At 38.4% G+C, this 25925-nt stretch overlaps 1 protein-coding gene across 3 annotated transcripts; it reads right to left on the bottom strand.

The window, feature by feature from the left end:
* Window positions 1–1732: 1732 nt before the first annotated feature.
* On the bottom strand, window positions 1733–25925 carry LOC109032161 (MIF4G domain-containing protein). 3 transcript variants are annotated; one of them, XM_019044145.2, is made up of 9 exons: window positions 25700–25925; window positions 23096–23507; window positions 11239–11308; window positions 9973–10084; window positions 8446–8578; window positions 7042–7288; window positions 6108–6226; window positions 4297–4434; window positions 1733–3608 (listed from the first exon to the last, which is right to left on the bottom strand). In XM_019044145.2, exons 2-9 carry the CDS (start codon window positions 23327–23329, stop codon window positions 3261–3263), a joined length of 1401 nt encoding a protein of 466 aa, XP_018899690.1. In that variant the 5' UTR covers window positions 23330–23507; window positions 25700–25925; the 3' UTR covers window positions 1733–3260. The 3 variants fall into 3 exon arrangements, with proteins under 3 accessions (XP_018899690.1, XP_018899714.1, XP_018899706.2); XM_019044169.2 differs by lacking the exons at window positions 23096–23507; window positions 25700–25925 and adding an exon at window positions 18881–19039; XM_019044161.2 differs by lacking the exons at window positions 11239–11308; window positions 23096–23507; window positions 25700–25925 and adding an exon at window positions 11049–11203.

Raw genomic sequence — 25925 nt, 5'->3', positions numbered from 1 at the left:
GGCTATAAGAAATAGTGTTGCCGGCTACAGAGTAACAGAAGCTATTGGAAATCTTACAGCCGGCTGTAGGTCTATATTATTTTAGAACACAGATTCTACTGCCAATTTTTACCAGGGGTCTGCAACGTCGCAGACCGAGATACGTGGTCCGGTAGTTTCAACATCGATATTGATTGAGGAAGGTTAAATTTGAGAAGATCTTTACCACTGAAGCAGTTGAAAACGGCCGAAAACGAGGTTTCCAATGGCTAAGTCTGGATGCAACTATTGGTGTCCTTGGGATGTCCGTGTTGCATATCGACGGTGAAACTACCAAACCACGTATCTCGTTTGCGGTGTTTAAAAATCTACGCTCGCATTTTATTTTTTTGAAGTAGACCAAATCAATATCATTCCTTGAAATTTTCACAGAATTTTCTCCGCACGAAGAGGAAAAATCACAGAAATTTTCAAGACTGGACGTTAAGTAAGTAGTTTTTCATTTAAAAAATGAAGTATGACAGGAAGTCTGCGACGTCGCAAACCGAGATACGTGGTTTGGTAGTTTCACCGTCGATATGCAAAAAATTGCAGGCGCTCTGGTTTTCTTGAGCACAACGTATTTAAGTATGCGGTTATTTTGTTCTCAAGAGTTTTTTTTTTACGTTATATTTATACTAATCGTGTTTACTAAGAAATCTTCGGAGTTCAAATGAGCCGCGTTGCACTGATTTGCGGCAGCGTTGCCAAATGGTGCAAATTTTCCACCGAAAATATTTCCACAAAGGCATCGTTGGATGTTCATCCCGAAAATAACTACCGATGACATTTCCGAAATTTGCACCATTTGGCGATGCTGCCGCAAATCAGTGCAATACGGCTCATTCGAACTCCGACGAGTTCATGGTAAAAGTGATTGTAAGTGCAGCATAAAAAACTCTTGAGAACTAACAACCGTAGCCATACGTTGTGCATATGAAAACTAGAGCGCCTGCAATTTTCTGCGTATGTAACAGGGACATTGAATAGTTAGGTACATCCAGACCTAGCCATTGAAATAACCGGAGCGCACCTTCCATTTCTTCCACTTTAAATATAACAAAATATTTCACTTAAATTCATACATCGCATCGCCAATGTAAGAATATAGGGCGGTTTGAGTACCTATTTAATTAAATTGAAAAGGAGATTTAAGTTAAGTATGTGATAATAAATAGGTACAGAAATAAAAATTGTTCACGCCATAAATACTCGCCTGGCTTTCATCAACAAATACACCCTTCTTCTGCAGTTTCTCGGTCAATTTACTTGGAAAAACGGAAGAGGCATATCCTATTAATTACTAAGTACCTTCCGTACGTGACAGCCTTGACAAATACAACAATTTGCGTGAGCATTATCGTAAAAACGAGCAGAGTCACAAAATATCATGATCGTCAATGTTTGCAGGGTGAGAAGTTTTATTAGATTTAAAAATTCCCTGGCTTCTCCGATACTTTTGACATCAAAATCCTTGACTTTTCAGGGTCTTTTTTTTGGGCCATGGTTCCTGATAATAATTCTAGACACAAACAATTTTGAACGCTGAAAGTGAAAAATGCGATGTTTTGATTGGAGAACAAATTGCTACAGCACACTTCCCTAACTTTTACTACCTTATCAGGATTGCACAAAAATACTTGACTTACTACTATTGAGAATTTTGTTGAAGAGAGGTTGCAAAAATTATAAAAATATAACAAAATGCATGATATGACTTTTTCTTTCCTTTTATTCAATGAATTCAATTTCAAAAACATGAACAAATTACAAAAATAATACAATTAGGTGAAAAAACATTAAATTTCTAACATCAAAAATAGTTTTCCTATTAGATATAGTTGTATTTCTAAGCATCAAAGGTACTTCTTAATTCTTACTGAATAATTACCATCACAAAGAGTACAAAACATCGAACAGAACTAAGCAAGATTAATTTTTTCTGCCATTGTGATATGTATGGCATTTATAGAGACCAATAACATTAAAAAACGATAAGTCTTTTCAGTAATAATTTTGACAGATCTGAGAGGTAATACACACAGCGAACCAAATAGGCGCAACTCTTCAGAATGAGAGCTGACACCACATAAGGCACATAAAAGGCACAAATAAACACATTTCATTCTTCTTTACACTAAAAAGGTATGTTAGGATATGAGAAACGAGAAGAAAAACTCAGCATTAAGTTTAAATCCCTCAAACAATCGGAGAACGTAACTTAAAATAGAAAAATATTAACAGTAAAAAAGGTGAAACACTAAATAAAGAGAAACATCACGAAAATAAGTTCAGGGTAAAAAAACAAAGAAATCAAAAGGATATTATCATAATATTAAACAAATTGGATAAAATAAATAAATAAAGGAAAGAGTAAGTAACATTTTAGACGAGGTAACCGACTAGTATTTTCAGGTTGTGGTCATCGGGATTGGAGATGCATTCATATTTACACGATAAAAAAGGAAAGAGAAACATTAAGAGAAAAAGGAAAAAACACAAACAAGGTAAATTTTCAGCATGAGAAATCTTTGAACTTTCACCAAACTATTTACTCAACAACTGGTTTAATACCTTGATTGCCAAATGCGCAATTTAGCTTTTGTCCTCAGTTTAGTACAAAAAAAAAAAAAAAAAATCAATCTCAGTTATAATACTTTTGTCATGCCTTAAAAAAAAATACAAACTCCTTTGCCTAAAAGATGTTTCTACACACCTTTTAAATTTTCCTTCCTGCCCTTTGGCGGTATTAAAAGTTCAAAAATATGTACCTGGTATTCATATAATTTTTTTATGGTGCTGAGCGAATGGAGCAAAGAGATAATGAATTCGATCATTATTTCAATATTTGTTTCTTCTTTAAAATTTATAAAAAAATTCATCATTACAAATCAATCATGAGTAATAATAAGATTGTGACAGTAAAATCTGGTGGAATCTTTGAAATAAAAAAAATGATTTACATACTTGAGTCAAACGTTTCTCAGAATTCACTGATACAGAATTTAAAAATAGTCAATTTTTTAAAGCAAAACACAAAGCAAACAATTTACTGTCAAAAGTATGAAAAAACCTTTCAGAAAGCAGGAAAGTTCTGCGATGAAATTTTGAATTAAGAGCGTTAAATCAAAATAAGAAATTGCCTTCTTTGTTGATATCTTTTTATATTTGAGCCAACTAAAAAATGTTTGTCAATTAAGGACTCAGTTGGGAATCAGTTGCTTTAACTGAAAACGGCAGTTTTACTTTTTTTGGCTATTGCTAGGATAGTAGTAAATAATACTTTCAACTGGAAGAGCCCACTTGCTTGCTCTTAGTTCGATCATTTGCAGCAAAGTTTTCCGAAAACTAGGCGAAGTGGTTTGCTTTAAAAATTGAATGCGCATCTGGTCCATTATCTCATTGAGCTTATTTGGTAAAAATACTTCCAAATCTTGCCCAATGGAGCTAAAAACAAAAAATAAGCTTTCAACTTCGCTGTTGACCTTCATGACACCTTGGTTGAGGAAGTCGAGGAGACACGATGCGATGAGTGTCAAAGTTCGGAGATTGCTGTAGGCTGTTTTGAGTTTCGGCTCTCTGCTTTTCATCTGCAATGATACAAAGCCAAAATTAGTCAAAGACGTTGCAGTCGATTAAAGAGTGATGTTCTACAAGATTACGTATCAATGGTGCAAATCAAAAAATACATCTCTTGATAAGAATGTTTCAACAATCTTACTTTCATTTTGTTTTATAAAACCAACCAAGATGCCTGCTCGAAAAAGTCATAAGATAGAAGAGATCACACATTTCACCAGTTGCTTTTTGTTGGAATAGCATACAAGTAAAAATTGGTAACATCGTCGTTTACAAGACGTGTTTCCTAATTTTCATTAGCGATGTGTTAAAGTGTGAAATTTTCCTTTACTTTTTTAACCATCCTGATCTCCTTTAAAACTTCACTGCGGTTATCAAAACTTTTCGCTTGAAACCTTAAAAAATTAGTATGCTAGGTAGGATGAACACACACTTAAACCCTCCCTCGGCTAAGAAATGGAGATAATCAGAACCAGATATAAGAACACAGCATGTCAACAACAATTTTTAAAGACACATCCATTTGAGATATTTTTTCAGAGCTTTTCATTTAATTAATACTCTTATTCATTTACTTTTATTTACAATTTAATACCATATCCCTGAAAGGGTTTCTTATGATGTCAATCATTAACAAACTAGGTATGAATACATGATATTACGATTGATAACAGAAGTGCATGTTGGAATGTTACTTACTTGGGTGTACAATTCGTACAAGAAGGCCAAAAACGCTGGATACTTGGATGGTGCCGTTCGCAAAAGCTTTTCACGCTCTTTGAAGATGAATTGACAAGTGTTGAATAGAGAATCAACAAAAGTTTCTGTTCTTGATTTCTAGAAGAAAATAAGAGAATGGAAGAGTGAATCATGAAAAATTCTCCACAATTGCAATAATATTCGGCAAGAATGCAAGTGCCAAGACAAGTCTTCTTTGCGACCTCAATCTCAAGCAATAATGCTGCAACATTACCCCAGACTTTTCACTTTTATCTACCGCAATAGGTTCCATTAAACAAGGATATTTGCGTATTATTTTATGATAACTGTTTCATACTAAGTATGTATTATACCCTGTCCAGCGAGTTATGGCATTTGGTATATCCGAATGAAAAGAACGATGTGGTAGCGGCGCAGCCACTCTCACTCTTGTCACCTGTCGATGCGGCTGGTTTCTTCCCGTCACATAGAGAATAGTATTGATCACCAATAAAAAATCTCTATCTTAACATTCTTGGATCATCGCCAATGTAAGAACTCATGTTAAGATTAATAGCCTCTGATAAAGCTTAAAGTGCCTAAAAGAGATTAAGTCGACCTTCAACTGATTTGTTCCCAATATATAGCCTACAGTACATCACTGCAACACTGCGTTCCATAGTGCGATGAGAGACTGTTTCCGCATTTCGACAGATGATGAGGGTGACAGCGGTTTGCCGCCACTACATCACACTTTTTATTCCCATTTACCAAGTGCCATAACTCGCTGGACAGGGTATAGGATTAACACTGGAAATGATAAAAAATGAATGGAGTTCCTGATTCAGTGAATACTTAATAATTCAACACTAAATGCTTCGACGGAGGATTGTTTTGAATTAATCTTGAATTAGAAAAATTTTTAATTGGAGAGAGTGCTTCTGAAAAGAGTGAAGAGAGTGCTTCACACAAACTTGAATTTCTGCTGATTTTGGCCTTTAGAGCCACATTTGTAGGGCCTCAGTTTCAGAGCTAGAAAATTGAGAGTTGCCATGACCAAGATATTTCGGGAAAATATATGTTGTCTACCACAAAATATAAAAACGGCAACTTCTGTGAGGGGGGCCAATTTTGGCTCTTGTTTACTTTTGAGAGTTCAATCAATTAATAAAAGCTGATTAAGTGGATAAATAGGTCATCGTCCACAGGAGATCGAAGAGACCTCAGTCCATGGAGGCAAAATTTTGAACCATTTCTACGTGCGATCACACTGCAAGATCCCTTTGAGATTCCTTTTAAAATTTAAAAAATCGGGGGAACTTGGACAAACTATGCAAAATTGTGGGTGGGTCGATAGTTTCAGCTTATAGATTAGCAATAAGATTTGTCTAAATGCCTAATTTCTACTTCCAATACAAATACGAATACTGCCTTTAGGAAAATATAATTTTCTGAGTATGACTTCACCCACCACCGTGGTGCATGCACCATGATATGTTACCCTGCGATATGATAACCATATTTTTGAAGGGCAATATTCTCTTAAAATTGGACATGGCAACTTGGTTTTTGAACAGATGTTTTTATTTATTACTGATATGTAATGTGAAATCATTTGGCACGATTGACAGGAAGAAATCAAGCTTCACTTGTTTTTCTTTGAAAAACCAAGAATTCATGAGAAAAAAACAGAAGATGTTGAGTGCGTAAAAAAAACATAGATGAGTGCATACGTCTATGTTGAGGGTCATTCTCAATCATAAAAGGTAAAAGCAAAAAAGACAACAAACTGAGGACAATGCAGATAGTACCTCTATTATTGTAGCACAAATTTTAGCGGCCGCATTTGAATATTCTCGATTTTCAACCGCTTTTTCGACTAGAAATTTTGCTGAACTCATTAAATGCCGTTGACTTAAATCATTCGGATCTAGAAAAAAAAAAAAACATTCCTGTTTCAAATTATCAAAAGTAAATGAAATGAGAATGTATATGCACTAGATTAGAACTTCGAAAGGAAATTCACGGCGGGCACCAAAAATGTTAACATGATAACTATGGGCTGATTCTGCGATGAATTTTGCATATTTTCACTAGTCATTTACCTACAGTAAAAATGATTACAGTAAAGCACTCTGCTGACCAAATTTTCATTGAACAAATTCTACACTCCCTGTATGATAATAATTGATTTTTTTTTACCTTTAAATGATCAGATTGCAGATAATGGATCAAATTTTCCAATTACAGTAATAAGATATTACTGCTTTTTGTAGATACCTACACTATCTACAGCAATTGAAAAGACTGATAAAAATGTTATTTATTCCCGCAAAAAAAGATAGTTTTTCTTTTCAATGAAGCAGCAGTCACTAGTGATGATTGTTAACATTGTTTAAAGAAAATTTTGAGCAAAAGTAAATACTTATAAATGTTGCTGGGAATAAAATCGCAAATCCTTTTCTCTTACATTTTTAAGTAAAAAAAATTATATGTAGAATGGTATGTACTCATTTTTAATGATTTGTGGGTAATGAATCATTGTTTCTCCATGCCAAAAAAATGAACATAATTCTTGCATAGGTATTTTAGAAAAAACTAAAAGAGATGATGTACCTATTCAAGAGAATATTATCCACCTATCCAGTGTTTCCAAAATTCCGCAAAGGACTCTGCCACAAATCTTTGGATAAGCAAGGTATTGCTTTGATTCAAAAACTTAAATGCTGCTGGGAAATTACTTACTCAGACTAGCTTTTTGAATAAGAGAGTGTATATCAGAAGGTAATGGTCCCAGATCGCTGATATCTGTTGATTTTTTCAATGCATCGTTCATACTTTTCGATCGTTTTAACCGCAAGTGATCAGGAACGTTATACAACTGCCCGTTCTGCACTGAGGCCTGGATCTGATTGTAGGATGGCTTGGAGTAATTGTTGTTGGTGTCGCCTTTTTTTTCTACCGGAGCAAAGTGCACTTTCAGAGGAGGGCTCTGAAAAGGAAAAAAAAAGTACTTTAATACAACAAAGGAAATTACCTTTGGGCCAAAACTGTTGATATTTCTAGTATTAAGTATTAAGACCTTTAGAAGTCATGGGAATTTTCAGATTCATTCATATGTATAATAGGTATCTCTATAGAACAGGACTCATAGCTTGGTTGTGAGTTAAAATATTTCGTGATTTTTATGTAAATGATAGTTCTCAAATTTTTTTCTAGTTGATTATTAACTTGGTATACGTAAAAAATCTCCATTCTTCAATTTTTATTATTTTGATCTCTGCACACAGAGAAGAAAATGAAATAAAAATGAATCATCTATCAATTCTTAACACATCTAGCTTAGATTTTTAATTTTACATAGTAGTTCAAGACATAATTGAAGAAAAAAGTTGTCAGGCATCTTAATTGCAAAGTTTCAAAACACCTGATGTGTTCACTTCTTTTTAAAAGAAAAACCAATGAATGTTATGGTTCAAAATTTTTACAGGATATTCTCCACAAGATGCCTAAACAAAAACCAGTAAAAATTTCACAAAATAATGTTCATTAGTTGGCTGTATACTTTTCCCCATCAAGTTGATGTGAACTACAGTTCCAGGTATCAGAGACTGCAGTTTGCAGCACAAGCAGGGTTTTTCATGATTGAATTTTTATCATAAATAGAAAAAAATATTAGGCCATGAAAACTAGACATTAATGGTTTGATGTCTTTACATCAAATAAATTATTTTGTTTTTTTATTCAAGAAATGTTAAGTCTGTATAACCACAAACTTTATTTTCAATTCTAAAAACGAGAGTTTTGGGTGGCCAGATCAAGCAACAAGTACACAGATCTAACGTCTTGATAAACTGAATAATCCAGTTGATACATATCAAACACTGGATGTTTAGTTCATATGACCTATCTTTCTTTATCCATGAGCAAGGAATTTAAACTCAGGATAACAGACACAATGACTGACAGACATACTTAGATTAAACAAAGAACCAATTCTGAAAGTAAAAATTCTTGAAAAGAGTTTGGTATCATTGCGATGGTTGGTTGACTGTAGGACCTTCCTTACCCAGATAAAAATCCTATCAGAGTGATTATAATTTTTAATATGGACCAAAATGATCATGATAAGGGAATATCAGTAAATACCTGTGGTTGCACATGAGAAGTAGTGTGCAGCACATTACCACTTGACTTTGAGTGTTGAAGTCGGTTTGACTGGAAAGACACTGAAACAGGCACTGACCCATTGTTCATGATCTGATGCAAATTACCACTTGATCTGAGAACATATTTACACAACATAATTAAAGATACATTTATCTACTGAAATGATTAGTCTGACTGCTATGAGATGAGATAAAGTGAGTGACAAGCTAATCTTGTCACTGCAAATAATTCTTGATTTATCTGTTATCGATGGTATGCCTCCAAACACAACCTTACACCATTGAAAAATTTGGAGGGCCATTAAGTCATTAATTTCTTAGAAAATGTTGCAAGTTATAAAACTTTTTTAACGCCTAAAAATAAGACAAGCAGAGTACCATTGTCTTAACGGTAGAAATTTTAAGAGGAAAAATAAAATGCAGCAAAAGAATCTTGGCCAGCTTTACAAGGGTAGGTACCATGTATAAGTCTCAGCAATTACCGGCAGTCAAGGAGGTTTGAAAGCTGGAAGTTTGAGGCGTAAAAAATATCAATGGCTGAAAACAAAAATTATTTTCTCGATAGGAACATTTAAAAACCTCCTATTATGTTTTATTTTCATCAAGAAAACCTAGTCAAATTTGTGCCTTGACATTTTTTGTGATTTTTTAAAATGTGTGGGGAAAGCCATAGAAATTTTCAATCGAATCTGTTCCTTAGTTTTACTTAAAAAAAATTAAAAATAAACTAAAAATTGCAGCGTTGCAATCTGATAAACGCATTTTTTTACTTTAACCATAGAAATTCTACTTAAAAATCATGTGGGGGGGGGGGGGGGGATTTAGAAAGCCCTAGTTTACATTAAAGGGAATTCAATGTTAACAATTGTTTCAAAGGTCCGACCTTCCATCGCCAAAGGTGGCAACTTGATGACATGAGACCATTTGATCAGTTATCTTATAAAAAAATATGTTAAAAAATTATCATATGATTTTGGAAATTTGACTAAGTTTCTTTTGAGCCATTTGACAGCTTACCTACCTACTATTTTTAAGTGACCCCATCATGTTTTTTATAGACTAAAAAGAGTTACTAATTGCACTGATTCTGTCCATATCTTTGAGTGAGTGAGTGACTAACTAAAACTTTCATGAAAGTTAGAGATTGCTTTTCCGTACCTAGTCCTGAGAATCATGATCTTCCAACATGCCCAGTTAAAAAAAAAAAAAAAAAAAAAAAAAAAAAAAAAAAAAAAAAAAAATTACTTGAAGACAGGCTTCTTTTTATCCTCTTTTTTTAAGAAAAAATATCACATTTGACATTAGTGTCAATTCAGAATTAAAATATTAATTCAGTGAGTTACTTATTGGAAAAAAATGTATGATGACCACAAAATTGCAATGCCAGCATTCTAGAAAGATGGCAGTTACACCTCAAAACACAGACCTTCCTCATTGATGTAAAATTTAGGTGTTGGTACTTATGCCCATCCCACCAGTGCTGCAAAAAAAGAAAAAACTTTCTTACTTAGAGTTTTGCAATGGTGGAGACATGGTGAATTCTTTGGCATGAACATTTAGTTTGGTGCCTGCTTCAAAAGAACCTCGTCCATTCCCATTTCTGGGCTCCTCTCGAACATCTAAACATTGGATGGACAAAGAAATTAATGAGACATGAGTTTGAGAAACATAAAAATTTCAAACATGATTGAACCGATTCATGAGAAGATCGATGAAAAGATCAGGATTTTACGATCTGAACACAAATGGATTGAGAAATTGTTAGATTGGCAAGCCTACCACATGTGTTTAGCATAAAGAAACCAAGAGGAAACACTGATTACTATGCTGCTCAGATGAGACAACTTCCTTTGCTGTACAATAACAATGAGAACATGTTACGGAATGAGACCTAAGCCGGAGGAATCATTCATTTTGAATAATTAGTATTTTGACTTTGTGAAAAAGTAAAAACTAGCTAACCAAGTATCAGCCTTAGTTGTGAGATAAATGAATGTGCGATCTTAGACATGTTTTCATTCTTTTGGTACACTTTGACTACAGGTAAGTTCACGGTCTAAAAAACAAACAACCAACTCTATCAAGTCAGCATATCTCCAAACTGGGGAGGGAACCTTATGCTTATCAAGTCAAATTCTTAGATCATCACTTTGGAATATAACTGGAAAAAATATGCATGCCTTGGCCAAACCCCTCAGGTTTCGTAGCATCATTTCTTTTCAAAATGAAAATTTAATATTTCAATCGGTACTACTTACCTACATGGTGCAAAAGCGATCTGGTTCATTAAGTGAGGTGGAATATTTTTAGGAAAATTTTCTGGGGTACTTAAGATTAGATATATGATTAAAGTTGGTTGATTCTTATGATCAATCGGGGCATTGCGGCAATACTTATTTTTATTGGTGCTGATAGACAAGTCATCTTAGAACTTTGAGGAACTACGCTGCGTTCTAAAAGGGAGCCAAAACACTCTGATAACTTTCATGAAATTCGGATGACATGTCAATACTTAATGTTGTCAGAGGATTTGTGAAATGCTTGAGACAAAGGGGTGAATGCACAATAATCATGCATACTTACGATCAGTTCTACAACATTGCAAAGACAACATAGTGCTCTGTTTAGAATCCATTAACTGATGCTTCAGTACTGTTAAATCTACAGCCAGATGCTAAAAATTAGCTAAATAAATCAGTGTGAGCACTAAAGAAGCACAGTTTAAATTCTCCAAGGAAAGGGAAGAGATAAAATGTCAACAGTCAGTCCTTACTTGGCGGTCTGTAGATTTCCATTGTCTGCTTCTTGAGCGGCATATTAACTGTCCTTTTATTCTCTTTGCCCTGAAATCACACGCAATGATAAAGTAAGATTAAGATCAATCGGTTATGTGGGTGTAGGAAACTGATAAAACTAAGTAACACTTTTCCGACTTCTCGGTCTCGGATATCGTAAACAAAACAAATTCAAATTCCAAGCAGAATCATGCAGAATAGTAGCATGTGCGTGTGTTTAGAATGTACGCTAGCGCTACCTAGCGGACAAAAATATTATCAACATCTGTTGAGCTTAAAAGCTCTCCGATAGATAGCGTTACTCAAGACGCTCAAGCCGCCTCATCGTTTTGACTGCTAGTGGGTCACGTGGAATGACCCCTTTTGGACCAAAATAACGGAATGAACAGGCGGCTACATTGGCCGTACTTATACAGCAAAGCGAATAGTTAATGAAGGCTCAGTTAATTGGATTTTTTAAGCGCACCTAAGTCAGAAGGTATCAAATCTAGAGTGTTTCTCAGAGAAAAATGCCAATATAAGAAGCTTCCTGGCCCCTTCCCCATCCCTCTGATGAAAATTGAGAACATTTACATTATTAGGCTTATCTTTAATAAACAATTTCAGACCATAATATAAGGGGGGGGGGGGGGGGGGGCTTCTCCCCTCCTTTGAACAAATTATTCGTATGCACCAATGGCTCATAGCAAATTTGACATCCGAGGACAACCGAAAGTTTTTCTTGAGATTTTCGGTGAATTTTAATTTATTAATCAAGAATAATTACGTAAATTTTGAGGAGATATCTTTGCCAGTTTTCTTTATGGAAGGGGGGGGGGGAGTGCGAATGAAGAATTACGAAAGAATCAAAAACTTTTCGATGTCGATATGCCTGAAGACTCTCATTATCTGACTTTCGCCGTAGATATGCAGGGAACACCTCTACGGGGGGGGGGGGGGGGGGGGGTACCATACTCCGTGGTCCAAAAAAGGAGTGATTTCCTTTTTTCAAACTTGCCTTCTTTATGAGTCCCCTTCTCTCATTTGGGGGGGGGGGGGGATTCCCGCGGGACGTTTTTGAATGTCCCGCGAACAATGACTCACTTCCCTACTTCTCGATGAAGCTAAAGCTCTCCTCATCCACGCGTCGAATAGAATGTGGGAGTGGGAAGTGAGGAGCTTCCATATTGGTCGGCGGGGGAGGGAAGGGGGAGGAGGGGGTTCGATTGCACAATGATAAACCGCAGAGCTCACGCGTAAAGAATGAACACTCCTGGTTTTGCGGTGTCGCTCAAACGAGTCGATAGTCCTTTTTGTAACTGGATTAGACCAGTGGCATGGCGTGGATGGTCGATGATCGATATTTCCTCTTATAAAGCTGTGGTAAAGAATCGATTATTAAGGTGTTCGCTGCGAGCACCTTGCTTATCGATCTTTTCTCATAGGTTCAAATGGCAGATCAATCGATATATTGCAAAGCACGTCACGCCACGCCACTGGATCAGACGTGGAAATGAGTCGAGCCAAAGAAGGCGATCGATCAAGTAACAGGTACCCACGATCGCTGGATGCCGCGTGAAGATAGCCCGATGTCCATAACTACCACTAAGTTCCTATTTTTCCGACGAGAGAGGTGAGAAATGGGTGGGTAGAATTTCTACAGGATTGAATACATTCATTGCTAAAATAAGAGATTGCTGCTCTGAACATTCTTTCGATTCGAACTGAGAATTATCAAGTATGCATGAGCCGATATTTGGGTCTTTAATATCCGTGATAGTCAGAGATAGGGCCCGAGGGCCCCCCGGGCGTTTTTTACTTTCTCGCTCCTCTGGGGTACTTAGAGGAAGTATAGTCATCCTCCAAGAAAGAAAAAAAGTTGAAATTTCATAATTTCTAGTTTTTTTTTTTTCTTTTTCATTTGAGATCCTCTAACTTGGAGGTCTCTGGAGTCTAAAAGACGAATGGGCCTGTTGCATGCAAGAGATACAGCCGCGCGAATAGACTTTTCAGAGGTTAAATGACACGAAAATTACGATGGTCACATTAAACAAGTCTGAAATACACTCCTTACTGCGCAATTTGCGTTGTTAGGAACGCGCTTTTTCAAATTTCCCGCGTCTGGGGGCAGTTTTCTAATCACCGGAAACGAGCAAACGGCGGGCTCGGTGATTTCCGGAAGATGCTGAGTCGTTGTTGTTGTTGTTATTTTTTCCTTCAGTTTGTTTACAAACCCACCGTGATCTCATATACGCTGTATGCGGTAACCAAATCGATCAACTTTTAAATATCCAACGCAATCCTTCTACATTTCATTTCACGATATCACGAGCTCCGATTTTTAGTTTATGTTGTCAGTTTTAGTTGACCGGAAATAGCCGCGAGTTGCCGTTAATTGTTCCTGTTAGAAAACTGCCCCCAGACGCGGGAAATTTGAAAAAGCGCGTTCCTAACAACGCAAATTGCGCAGTAAGGAGTGTATTTCAGACTTTTTTAATGTGACCATCGTAATTTTTGTGTCATTTAACCACTAAAAAGTCTATTCGCACGGCTGTATCTCTTGCATGCAACAGGCCCATTTAGAGGCCAAAAGACTGAAATTTTGGGTGTCAAGACTCATGAGGCCCTTAAATTTTTGGAGTTGGGGCGGAAGGGGCCCCTGTTGACTAGCGTCGCAGGTCCCTGAGCGCTAATCCGGCCCTGGTCAGAGGTGTAGGAAAATGAGAAGGTCCACCATACAGTGATTTGAGTAACAGGATGTTGATGAATTCATCCTCCTGAATAATAAAAAAAAAAAAAAAATCGCTTCAGTTACTCATTTTAAAAAATAAAAATAAATATAAAACCCTAAATTGTTGGGAGTGCAGGAAAGGGAAACGTTTAAAATAAAAAGTTGTATTTAAAAACTCTACACAACTGTAATATTAGTATTATTTTGCATATTTTAGTTTTTTTTTTTTTTTTTTTTTTTTTTTTTTTTTTTTTTAACATCTGGAGATTAGAGGAAAATATTAGGAGTACTAAAAAATGCACGTATCCGTATGCATCCACTCGGAGGAAATTTGCCGCAAGTAAAACAAAAAACAAAAAGCTCTCATACTAACTAGTGTTTGCAGCCACTATAAAACACTGCAAAAGAATCTCGCTTCAGCGCTATCGCTTGATCCCGGCACGCGCTAATGATTTGTGCATTTTCAAGGTGAATTAATATTAATATTCGCACTGCCACACAGCTTTTATGGCAGGAGTGCATTACCTCACGCCTACAAGGAGTCGCATTCTATCTACTGAGCTTTTTTGATAATGTGATCCGGTACGATTAGGATTACTCATTGCAAAATATAGATGGAATTCCTCATTGAACACTATTCATACCGTCATAAACCGTTAAATCCAGCTCGCGAGCGGTTTTCGCCTACACGAGTATTGTTGCCACTCGCGTGGCGCGTTTTGCGATGTATCGATTCATCTTTCATTTAAACCTATGGAAAAAGATCGATAAAGAAGGTGTGCACAACGAACACCTTAATAATCGATTCTTTACCATAGCTTCAATGGGGAAAAATCGATAATCGATCATTCACGCCTCGCTACTGAAGTATTGTTGCTCTCCTTGAGAGCGAGTAATTCAATAAGTTAACCAATCGCTCAGAATATTCCTCATCGATCTCCGAGTGCTAGAGATAAAGCACGCAACTTGCACCGCGCAACTGGATCGCATTCACCTGCATATGTAAGTTTTCCGGTCTACATTCGCTCTCGAGCGCGCACGTTTTTCGGACAGGCTGGCGGTATCACTCAAGGCGAATGTAGTGATTAACGTGAACCTACGCAGGAAGTGAGCAAACGTCGAGATATCGAATTTTTGCTTAATTATTTGTTTCACTGAAATTTGTTGGCAAGAAAACTTGTTCATTTCGCTTTACAGCGAATTTTAGCTGTCACTTTTCGAAGAGTCTTTTTGTAAACGCTGAACGCTGAAAGCTCCAAAAGCTGAAAGAATGCGAATTCGAAAAATTAAGGTTTTGGGTGCAGAAAAAGCATCTCTTGATTGCGGTGTTTCAGATTCTCCTTGTGAACTTAGTCTACTGGTGCTCCGATTCGATGATCCCAAAGAAATGAGAAGCATGAGACATTTGGGCCCAATCGCTCCGGGCTGTAAATTTAAGCCACAATTCTGAATGGACTTTTTTAAGCGAAAGAATACCAATATGTTGAGATGTATGCTCGAATTTTTCCTAAAAAGACCACGGAACAAATTTGCTGAAGTCGTCGCTCTTAGATCGAAGAATATAAGGGCCGTAGCCCACATTTTAGGACAGCAACATTGTTATATTATTTAAAAAATCTAAGCATTATTCGGATAATTGACAATATCGCGAATAAAATCAGTAATACTTGACTTTATCGACGCAATGGACAACGCTGGAATTAAGTTACGGCGTGAGAGAAACATGCAGAGAATGTCGCATTCAACGCCCACCATCCACATTTCGTGTTAACCCCTTGATGCAACTATTCGGGCTCAGTGGATGTCCGTGTTGCATACGCAGGGATTGGAAGGCGTTTTGACCTTCCAGACACTCGCTGCTTCAACCACGGCGCGGGACCAGCGGTTGGCTTTAATACAAGTATCAAAAGTGACAGAGCGATTTCAATTTTTCGTTTACACTTCAAAGATATCTCATAGACACGAGGATTTGAATTCAGGTGTAAGATGTGAGTAACTTGTGTGCTTCAGTTTTGACATTGCGATGTGCTGAGCATGATTTGTAGAGCAACTAATCATATCTGAGGGATGTCTTCGAAGTATGAGTGAAGGCAATTTGTTACTTTAAATTCTCAATGTAAAGTCCGCCACACAATGAAACGAACGATTCAGAGAGGTTTGACGTACAATTTTACACTAAAACTGCAAAGTTTAATGTTAATTTCTTCACGTTATAAATTGTATGGGGTGCTCCTTGAAGAAAATTTTACTAGTAGGAATCAATGAAACTACTTCTAAAACCACTTATTTCCGTTTTAACATCTAGATGAGCTTTCAATGTTTCCGCATTTTGTACGACTCCTCTCATTGATCCGCTTCACTGGGCGCTGCAGGTGAGGCGGCTCGTGCCCGAAGTCAAAACGCCTTCAATCCCATGCGTATGCAACGCGGACATCCATAGAGCCCGAATAGTTGCATCCAGGCGTTATAATGGAATTCGTTTGGTATCTGTCGCATTCATCACTAACTGAAGTTTTGATCGTTTCTTTTCACACATAAACTTAATTTTAGCGTAGCCTATTATGCCGATCAAGTAACTATTACTGATTTTTATCTCAAGAACGCCAATTTTTAACTAGACACTCATTATTTAAATGTATTAAAATGTTGCCGGCTTTCAAAATAGCATAAATTAGGTGCATGAGCATGGTATGTTAGAACTAGTATGTATGTAGAAGTATGTAAGAAACTGTAGTTTTGACGTTTAAGGTGATTTGGTAGACGCCATATTTTGTGTCAGAACGACATACTACATATCACATCGGTTGGTTTCATTTTTCAGCTACTCGTAATTTTTCTCGAATTTGCAGATCGTAATTCTGTTGTCAGGGGACCAAATAATTCACTTACCAATTTTGACAAACAAATTCAACGTAATAAAGGCGTGGTTTTTTAGAGGGAAAATATCGCATTCGAGTGCAGTTTCGATATCAGTATTGAATGCGATATTTTTTCTCTGAAACAACCGCGCCTTTATCACGTTGAATTTGTTTGTCAAAATTGGTAAGTGAATTCTTGAGTCTCCTGATAACAAAATTGCGATCGTAAAATTTGAAAAAAATGAAACTAATCGATGCGATATATCGCATGTCGTTCTGACACAAAATATAGCGTCCACCAAATTACCGTAAGTGCGAAATTTTCAAGTAACGATCCTGATAAATCGCGCAGAATGTGGAACAAAAACGATGACCATTCGACATTCGATAACGTGAAATGCGACAAGAAATCTGTAACATCAAAAACCAAAGGACACGTATGATCACCTAGGTGCAATGGCGAGACTATAGCACAAGAAATTTCAGAAAATACATTAGTGCGGAAACAAGTAAACATGACATATCATTTCGGGTCACTAATTTTCCTTTTCATTTAATGAAGCTTTGCAAAAAAAATAATTGCGAAGAATGGTTCTACTTTCATTCTTAACTCAGCAACTCGCCTCTCTTTTTTTCGTCGCAAATTGTCAGAGAGTTTCTCAGAGATTCTCACAGGTCATCGGTTTTTTTTTTCAAACTCCGCTCCCCGTATCAGGAGAGAACGACTTTGAGAAAGCACTCTCCCTTTTTGAAACGAAAGTAACTTACGACGAGCATACTTCTTCTTTATACTGCTTTCTTCATGCACTTATTTTTTTTTTAAATTATATTTTTCTTTGTAAATGTAGTTTCCTCTTCATGTTCTTGTCATTGCGTACTGTCCAATCATGCGACTAATTTTTTCCACACTTCGTTTTTGTTTTGAAAGCTCAACGACATTTGCCGAACTTATGATTGTTCAAACCAAAAGTTCAGATCCGATTTCGACGAACTTAATGGTATGACGAATACAGAGCTACGTATTGTGGTTAGAGGAGCTGAACTATCTTTCAGAGGAGAGTATCTGGATTTATTTATCCAGACCTAGCCTAACTGTAGATCTTTTTTACTAATTCCCTCTTACTTTTTCGAAAGTTGTCCGTTTATCAAGCATATGCCATCACAAAATTAAGCTATGTATACCTTTTGTAGAAACGATGTTGGAGCTTCGTTGTGCTGTCTGAATTGTAAAACTTTGTGTATCTTTTGCAGCTGACTAGGTAATTTACAAGCAACGCAGACATTTTCCCCAAAACCTCTTATCTATTTTTATCGAATTTTCTTCAAACTTATCATTTTCGCTCGTTCAATAAATACCTTAATAGCTAACAGATATTATACGACACTGTCGTCCTGATCTGAAGCGTTGCAAAGCTCAGGTGTTGTTTTCGTGAAGAATGGCTCATTTTTAAAGCAGAATGTGCATATGGCTAGTGTAAAATTGAAGTAAATTAAGCGACAATAGATGTGGTCAGGCTGCGATTCTGCATTCTATGAAAAACTTTAAAACATCTGAACATCTGAGTGTTTCTTTGGAAAGGTTGTCCTGAAATCTATTAAAAACACAATGTTGTGGTTGAGATTCCTGAGTTGTTGCTACAAAGGCCAAATGGAACACAGTAGCGTGTTTGCTGGACACACGTGTGTATCTCTGGCAACACAACATTCGTATCTCCGGAAAAAAGGTCCAAATAAACACACCGATGTGCATGTGCTCGGTAGAAATTTTGTTTAACGGTGTTGTTCATTCAGCCCAACGGGCAGAGGCGGATCCAGCAATTTGGCTACACCGAATTCTTCTATTTAAACCCATGCAAAATAATCGATTCTTGTCGGAGCACTTGGCCCCTCTAAGAATCGATACTTTTCCATAGGTTTAAATAGAGGAAATCCGGTGTTGCCAAATTGCTGGATCCGCCAATGCCAACGGGTGAAGAGTTTCAAAACATTCGTTGAACTTTCTGCTACATTCTTTTCAGTATAAAATCCAATCTCATGAGAAGCCGAACTTACTGCAGAAAAAATCCAAGGATCCACAGCGAAACTGATCACTTTCTCCTGGAGCGGGGCTTAGGTTGTCATTTTAGCGAAAAAAATGAAACCAAGTCACTCGCGATAGGAGCGGTGCGGAAAGCACTTGACGGACTCGAAAGCTCAGGCACGGGCGGGCCGCGAGGCATTCCGACCGAAAGCGGGGGGGGGGGGGGGGGGCTTATGGATTCCGAGGGGCCGCGCACTCTGGTCGCTGGAGCCACACCCGACCTCGACGGCGCGGAGGCTAGAACTGGTGGAGCCCGAGCCGCGTCGGATCGCCGCACCGTCGATCTGGTGGAGCTGATGGTGTCGTTGGTGCCGGTTGGGAGAAGAATCAGCTGGTTTTTTGGGAGCATTTTTTAGGAGTTTGTGGAGAAATTGAGGTGTCATTCATGAAAAAATGGCTTAACGAGGACAGAAACAAGAATGAACAACTCGTGTGCTGGCAACTTGACTGCCTGGTTGCCATTGGTGGAAACAGGGGGGCTGTACACGCCAGAAATCTACTCGGTCCCTCCTGGGCAATGTGAGGGATATTGCTAAGGAAGGCGTGACATATGGACTGCGTTAAACAGAAAGGAACCAATCCACATTAGCTACTGCCAAATTCAATTGGGCAATTTAATTTTTTACATGAAAACGGTTCTGTGGATTTTCGTGCAAATTGCAGTGAAAATTCTCCATAGTTTGAAGCAAATTCCTTAAAAATTTCAAAGGAATCTGCACTGACGTTCTCTTGTAAAAAATTATATTTCCTGGCTAAATTGGGCAATAGCTGATGTGGCTTTGGTTCCTTTCTGTTAAACTCGGTCCGTATATCTTCCACCTTTAAAATTGTAATTTGGTCAACTTAAGTTTTAACCAAAATTTTTTGGTGCATGAGAATACCTCAAAACTGCTGGAAAATTGAGTTTTCTTAGGAGCAGTTTTGAGCTGTTTTCATGTACCAAAAATTTTTGGAAGGCACCCCCGGACCCAACTTCGATTCTAGAGCATTTACATAGACCCTCTTTTGGAGCAGATGGGAGTCCCGCAGCTTCTCCTTATTGGGGTGTTTTTTTGTGCCCCCCCCCCAAAAAAAAAAAAAAAATCCTGATGAGGTGTCCCTCTGGCCCTCTTCTACGAAAAATTTGATGATAAATCCATCAGGTTTTGAGGAATTATAATTAAGAACATCACAGTTCATTATGTGTCATAGTACACCTTCGTATTAAAGTTTGAAAACTTTGGAGTCAGTTTGGCAGCTTTCGGACTGACGGCGGATGAGTGCTGCATGAACGAACAGCTGACTGCGGGAGGTGAGTCAGAGTATGCAGCAGGGTTGTCGCCTGGGCCCGAATTTAGTCCGAATTGCAGCATAATTACTGCAGCGAAACTGCACCACTGGTCGATCAGAAGCGCGCGCAATGCAGGTCGTGACACGGCCCGAGTATTTGAGGCAGGTCCCGTTTCGCGCCGTCGAGCGGCAAATTTTGGCCTTAGATGCATTCAGAAGCTGCGCGCATGAGAACGCTGACGCGGGGAAACTTTGAGAGTCTAACACGGACGAACTCGCAAAATCATGAGCTTAATGTAAGCAAACCACTCCGATATTCTTGCCTTGCTTACCTGGACCACACGCTACTGATACTGTCACTCGGGTAGTTATGAGCAGAATTTTTGCGAAGAAATCATTGAAAAAAATTGTTCTGTTCACAGGGCTCCTGCACTTCTTTTGTAACAGTCACAGAGGCTTCCGCTATGAGGACAGAGTATTCTGTTCCCACGACCGAAGTTCTGTTCTCACAACAGAAAAATTCTGTAAGTGTAACAAAGAAACTGCAGGAGGTCTGTGAACAGAAGGTTCTGTCGTCAGCACTATCTATTTTTTCTGTAAACCGTACCGAGAAATCTCGGTAAAATCATTCAACTTTCTCGGTAATTTTACTGGACCTTGGTAAAAACGCCAATATTTTTTATCGACTGTGGTAGAATTACCGAGATAAAATTGCAAAGTTACCGGGAATTGATTACCAATAAAAGTGGTATTCTTACCTGAACAAAAGTAGTAAAAATACCGGTTTTTAGGTAAGCTTACCAGTCTATCTTAGTAAAATTACCAATAATTGGTAAAATAAAGTTAGATGATAAAGATACCAACGGACCGTGGTAAAAACGCCGAGAATTTTTTTTCAGTGTAATGATTCACATTTACTGGCTCTCATTCTGGACGACACAATGCCTGAACGAAAATATCTGAATTTTTGCACATCTTGGCAACAAAAGTATGACTTCGTCACATGAATTAGAATCCTCCGGATGAGAATGAATGGCTGTGGGCCTTGGTCGGCCGTTACTCCATAAGTGCTTTAAGATTCCCCCGGCGCGAGGGGAGGGGAGGGGGGGGGTAGTTAAACGGACGCCGCCGTGCGCCGGACGGCCACCGCGTACTGCGTTACTGCGTAGCGTCGCGGCGCGCTATAACCTACAGCAATGCCGCTAATTACGGTGTAAAAATTCAAGTTTTACGAGACGAGAATATTCATAAGTGGGTTAATGTGAATAGTTACTGCTTCTGGAGGCAACACTGTGTCTGGCGGAAGCTGGCGGACCGTTTTTGGATAAACAAAGATTTCGAATATTCTGTGCCAAGGAAGAACGCCGTATGAGCATTCAGGCGTTGCCATATTTCCTTCAATTACAAACAAATTTACTGAAAATATTCTGAATATTTTCCCCCTAATTATTTATATAATTTAGTTTGCAACTTGATATAATATATCTGAAATTTTCTGGAAAAATGTTGGTGTGTCGTATGGAGGTACAGTGGATGGTGATAAGTCAATAAATAAATGTGTCGCGTTGGCCTCGGCCAGCACCTCACACGAGATTTCGTAGATCAAAAGGACCTATCTACAATTCTACATACAATCTCATTTGTCAGCATATGCATATGCATGACAGGTATCATGTCACAATGGAGATACTTCCTTTTGATTTTTGATTATTTTTTTGTATGCTGTTTTAGGTTTTATATCCAGGGGATACTACGGTCTTGGAAGGATGCTTTTGATTTAAAAACGTCCAAATCATAGTCGGACCAACTGAAAATCTAGCCGTGCCGTGACGCTTGTTCTAATAACAACCTTCCTTAGTTAAGACGTATTTAAATTAAAAGGAAATATATTTATCGTCACATAATCCTTGTTAGCCCTAGCTACGTATTCATGTGGGTCTGAGAGCTCAAGTCAGAATGACTACAGTTCCTTTTGATTTAAATACGTCCAGTTGTCTTTAGTCTCCACTTGAATCAAGGGAACTTTCATCGCGCATCACTTTTTCATTTTGTTGACAATGCTTTTTATGTCGATCCGCAGCTGTCTCTTACTATGTAATTGTATTTTTGCCTCCGGCATTTTTATTTTTACCTACAGGGGCCGCCTCCCTCCGAGTATAACGCCAGTTTGGCATTGCTCGGAAGTCAATGCTCTCGGCTTGTTTGCTGGTGCATTCTCTATCGACGCGCTCATACGTGACGCGCGCGAGAAAATGCGCGCGGCCTGACCTCGCTGCACCGCCGGGCTTCAATGACCATACGTGACGACCAAAATAAAATTACGCTCGGATTCGGAAAAGCTTGCACTTCGTAGAGACGACAAATCAGACAGACATTTTGACTCTCACAGAGGTGAGAGTCAAAATGGACACTGGTGTTGCGGAATCTTCTATCGCGCTTCGCCAAGTGTCGCCGCGGGTCACCGAAGAGAGCAGTACTTAAAAAACACATTGGATTTAAAGTCCAGACTCTTGAAAACATTGACAAGAAAAAGGACCCTTTGATTCAATCAGATTTAAGCTTAAATCAAAAGGAAATCCGCTCAAATTAAGAGGCTTGGTTCTTGATTTAAAAATCTGATTGAATCAAGAGTATTTTTTCTTGTCGATGTTTTTAAGAGTCTGGGCTCTAGATCCAATGTGTTTTTTTTCCTAGTGATCCCTTGGTCTATCCCTTGGGATATACCTCGGGGTATACCTTGGGGTATACTTTGGTCTATCCCTTGGTCTATCCTTTTGCCCATCCCTTCGTCTATCAATTTGTTAATCCATTCGTCTATCCCTTTGTCTGATCCTTTTTCTACCCCTTTGTCTGATCCTTTTTCTACCGCTTTGTCTATAAATTTCAACCCGCACTGGGATAGTAAGATATAGGCATACCTGGTTGGGGTGCAAAAGCATCTGCTGCGAGTTGTTATACTGGAGCGAGCTCCTGGCGTGGAAGCTGCGCTGCCTGCTCAAGGCGTAGTTCATCTGCTTGGCGGGGTTGTGGTGGTGGCCGTGGTGGCCGTGGTGGTGCTGGGGGTGGTGCTGGTTGGGGGCGCCGCGGGGGTCCTCGCTGTAGCCGGCGAAGGCCGCGCTCGCCGAGGCCGAGTGCTGCAGGTTCATGTTCATGAGTGACGTCACTTCGGCTCAGCCGTCGATAAGTCAAATGACCAAGCCAAATGACCACACGTTCGTTTTCTCGCTTTCGAATTCGTCGAGTCGGAGTTAGTGTCGCCGAGAATCAGTCCGCGCTCCTGTCATCATTGTCGATCGTTTCGTTCTGCCCGTGCGCCTTTCTAACTCGTACCTGAGGAAACAGAAAATATAGTGTTTTAAGCGAGAGAAGACACTATGGGGTGACATAAATGGTGGAAAAACTAAAAATATGCCCTCGCTACCTTAGGGAACAGTATGGTACACGGGGGGGGGGGGGGGGGGGGGGCACATTGGATCTAGAGTCGAGACTCTAAAAAACATCAACAAGAAAAAATACTCTTGATTCAATCAGATTTAAGCTTAAATCAAGAACCAAACCTCTTAGTTTGAGCAGATTTCCTTTTGATTTAAGCTTAAATCTGATTGAATCAAGAGTATTTTTTCTTGTCGATGTTTTCAAGAGTCTGGACTCTAGATCCAATGTGTTTAATTTTTTTTCCAGTGTATATACAGCATTCCGCTGGCTGATTGTGGAAATTGATAGACAAAGCTATAGACAGAAGACAAAAGCGCTATGGAGAGATCCTATTGGTAGGAGTGGGTGGTTGCAATGGACATATTAGGAAGGTGATAGACTAACTAACTGCAACCCACCAGAGACCCTGTAGTTAGTCCATCATTTACCCCCTTAATCGATAACCACCCATTTCGACCAATAGGATCGCTCCATACTCCCTACGTCTTCTTTGTCTATAGCTTTGTTTATCAATTCCAACAATCAGCCTTCTGGGTCCATCAAACACTTAAAAGAATGGGTGCGCTTCGATAGTAGCGTCAAGAGTATCCACATGGTCTCACATGGATAGGAAAGAATGATGGTAGATATTAGACTGTCCGGCTACATAATGAAACATGCAGCGTGTTAACTGAGCGCACAGGTGTGTTTTTGGCATCCTGCCATTTGAATCGATGCCTACTAAAAGGGAGCAAGTCCAAAAACTCATAAGCCCTAGTCTCCTGCGTAATCAACGAAAGGGAGGACTCATTAGTTTTTGGACGTCCGCCCTTTTAGCAGGCATCATTTAATTTTAAGAATTGGGCAGAAACACGATGTCACTGCACGTAGTGCGACCACGCCGCTTTTCCGGAAAGATTTTTTCTTGCAGTGGACACGATCCAAAGTGAAAGCATCCACAATAGTAACATGCATGTACGTGTCTTTATTTTGCAGGGCGTTATGGGATTTTTTTGGCTTCACTATAACAGTAATAAAAAACGTGGACAGTAACCTTCTCCAAAAGCAAATTAGCCACTCATGCAGTTTTTCTACCTTACTTGCATCCTCGTGTACCCTGAGGTATAACGTCTAAATAAACACACTATAGTGTCATGTGGAAAAGAAGATTACTTATTAACAGGCCGATAGGAGTTCCTCAATATGCACATTTCAATTGTTTTTTTTACCTAATTTTTAAGTTAGAATATTGTTATTGCTACCAAGAATCTATGCTCTACTTCCGGGAAAAGTCTGCATCAAAAGAAGTTTTCTAATTTGTGCATTGTGACAGTCTTTGAACATTATTTGGGTGCGTAATTATGTTAAAAAGAACTGTCTTCAAATAAAATTGAAGCAAAGGTAGTTATGAAACTCTTAAATCTTACATACATTTCTTTACAAAAATTTCTATTACAATATAAAAACAACCGAACAATGTTGAAAAAATCTGCTAATATGTGCGAAGTAGAGAGCTCTTCTTGCAAACTTTTCAGCATTGACTGTTAAATTTGGATGTAAAAATGCCATTCTCATGCAAAAGGAAATAAACGCAAATGATTCACATCAAAATGATTTGTAGAGCATGTACATTTTTTTGTCAATTCTTCCTTTCGATTCGCATATTGATGACCAAAGTTCGAAACTATTTTTCTTCGTTTGTGACGTTGCAGACTTACTTTCTTTTTCCTTTGGAAAACTATAGAAAACGTTATTTCTTAAAAACCTCTTTGATTTTTCTTTAGGCACTGTTAGCAGATTATTCAGTGTAAATTTCAAGCTATTCCTCGAAAATAAAATAGGAGCTAAAATTTTGAAACATCGTGGTGGAAATACATGGTTACACATTTTGGTCATCTAAATAGCTTCTGTTAGCAGAAATACAGCAAAATAACGTTAAAAAATTGAAAAGAACAAATAAACAAAATAGAAATGAGCAATTATGTACTCTGTGCCTTCTTCGTGCGAACTACCCTTACGAATTAGAAAACCCTCCTCGCATGCCCATCATCCAATTCCACATCCACGTTTCAACATCCAATACTATCAGGGATCTTGCCTCTACTTACCTACACAAAAATCCTTCGGATCACTATTCCATCTCTAGAGACACTTGAAACCGGGACTGTGCGACACGTGAATCACATGGGCGAGACTGATTTCGGGGCGGTTTTCAGGTTTCAGGGCTCTCTCGCGGCTGGAGCTACGCGGGTCGCGAGCGGCATGTCCACCGGGGGCACGGAACGAAACGTCGACTCGTCCAACGTCGCGTCGCTGTCGAGCCGGAATGCTCCG

This window comes from Bemisia tabaci, chromosome 5 (assembly GCF_918797505.1).
Source record: "Bemisia tabaci chromosome 5, PGI_BMITA_v3".
NCBI classification, from domain to species: domain Eukaryota; kingdom Metazoa; phylum Arthropoda; class Insecta; order Hemiptera; family Aleyrodidae; genus Bemisia; species Bemisia tabaci.
This window is presented reverse-complemented; position numbering and strand designations above follow the sequence as displayed.

What these genes read in the sequence shown, in the direction of transcription:
- LOC109032161 (XM_019044145.2), bottom strand. Translation starts at nt 23,329, where the DNA reads ATGAACATGAACCTGCAGCACTCGGCCTCGGCGAGCGCGGCCTTCGCC. An exon ending in CCACCATTGCAAAACTCTAA is followed by an intron (nt 8,579 to 9,972) that starts GTAAGAAAGTTT and finishes ATATGTTCTCAG; the next exon opens with ATCAAGTGGTAATTTGCATC. An exon ending in TGTACGAATTGTACACCCAA is followed by an intron (nt 3,609 to 4,296) that starts GTAAGTAACATT and finishes GTATCATTGCAG; the next exon opens with ATGAAAAGCAGAGAGCCGAA.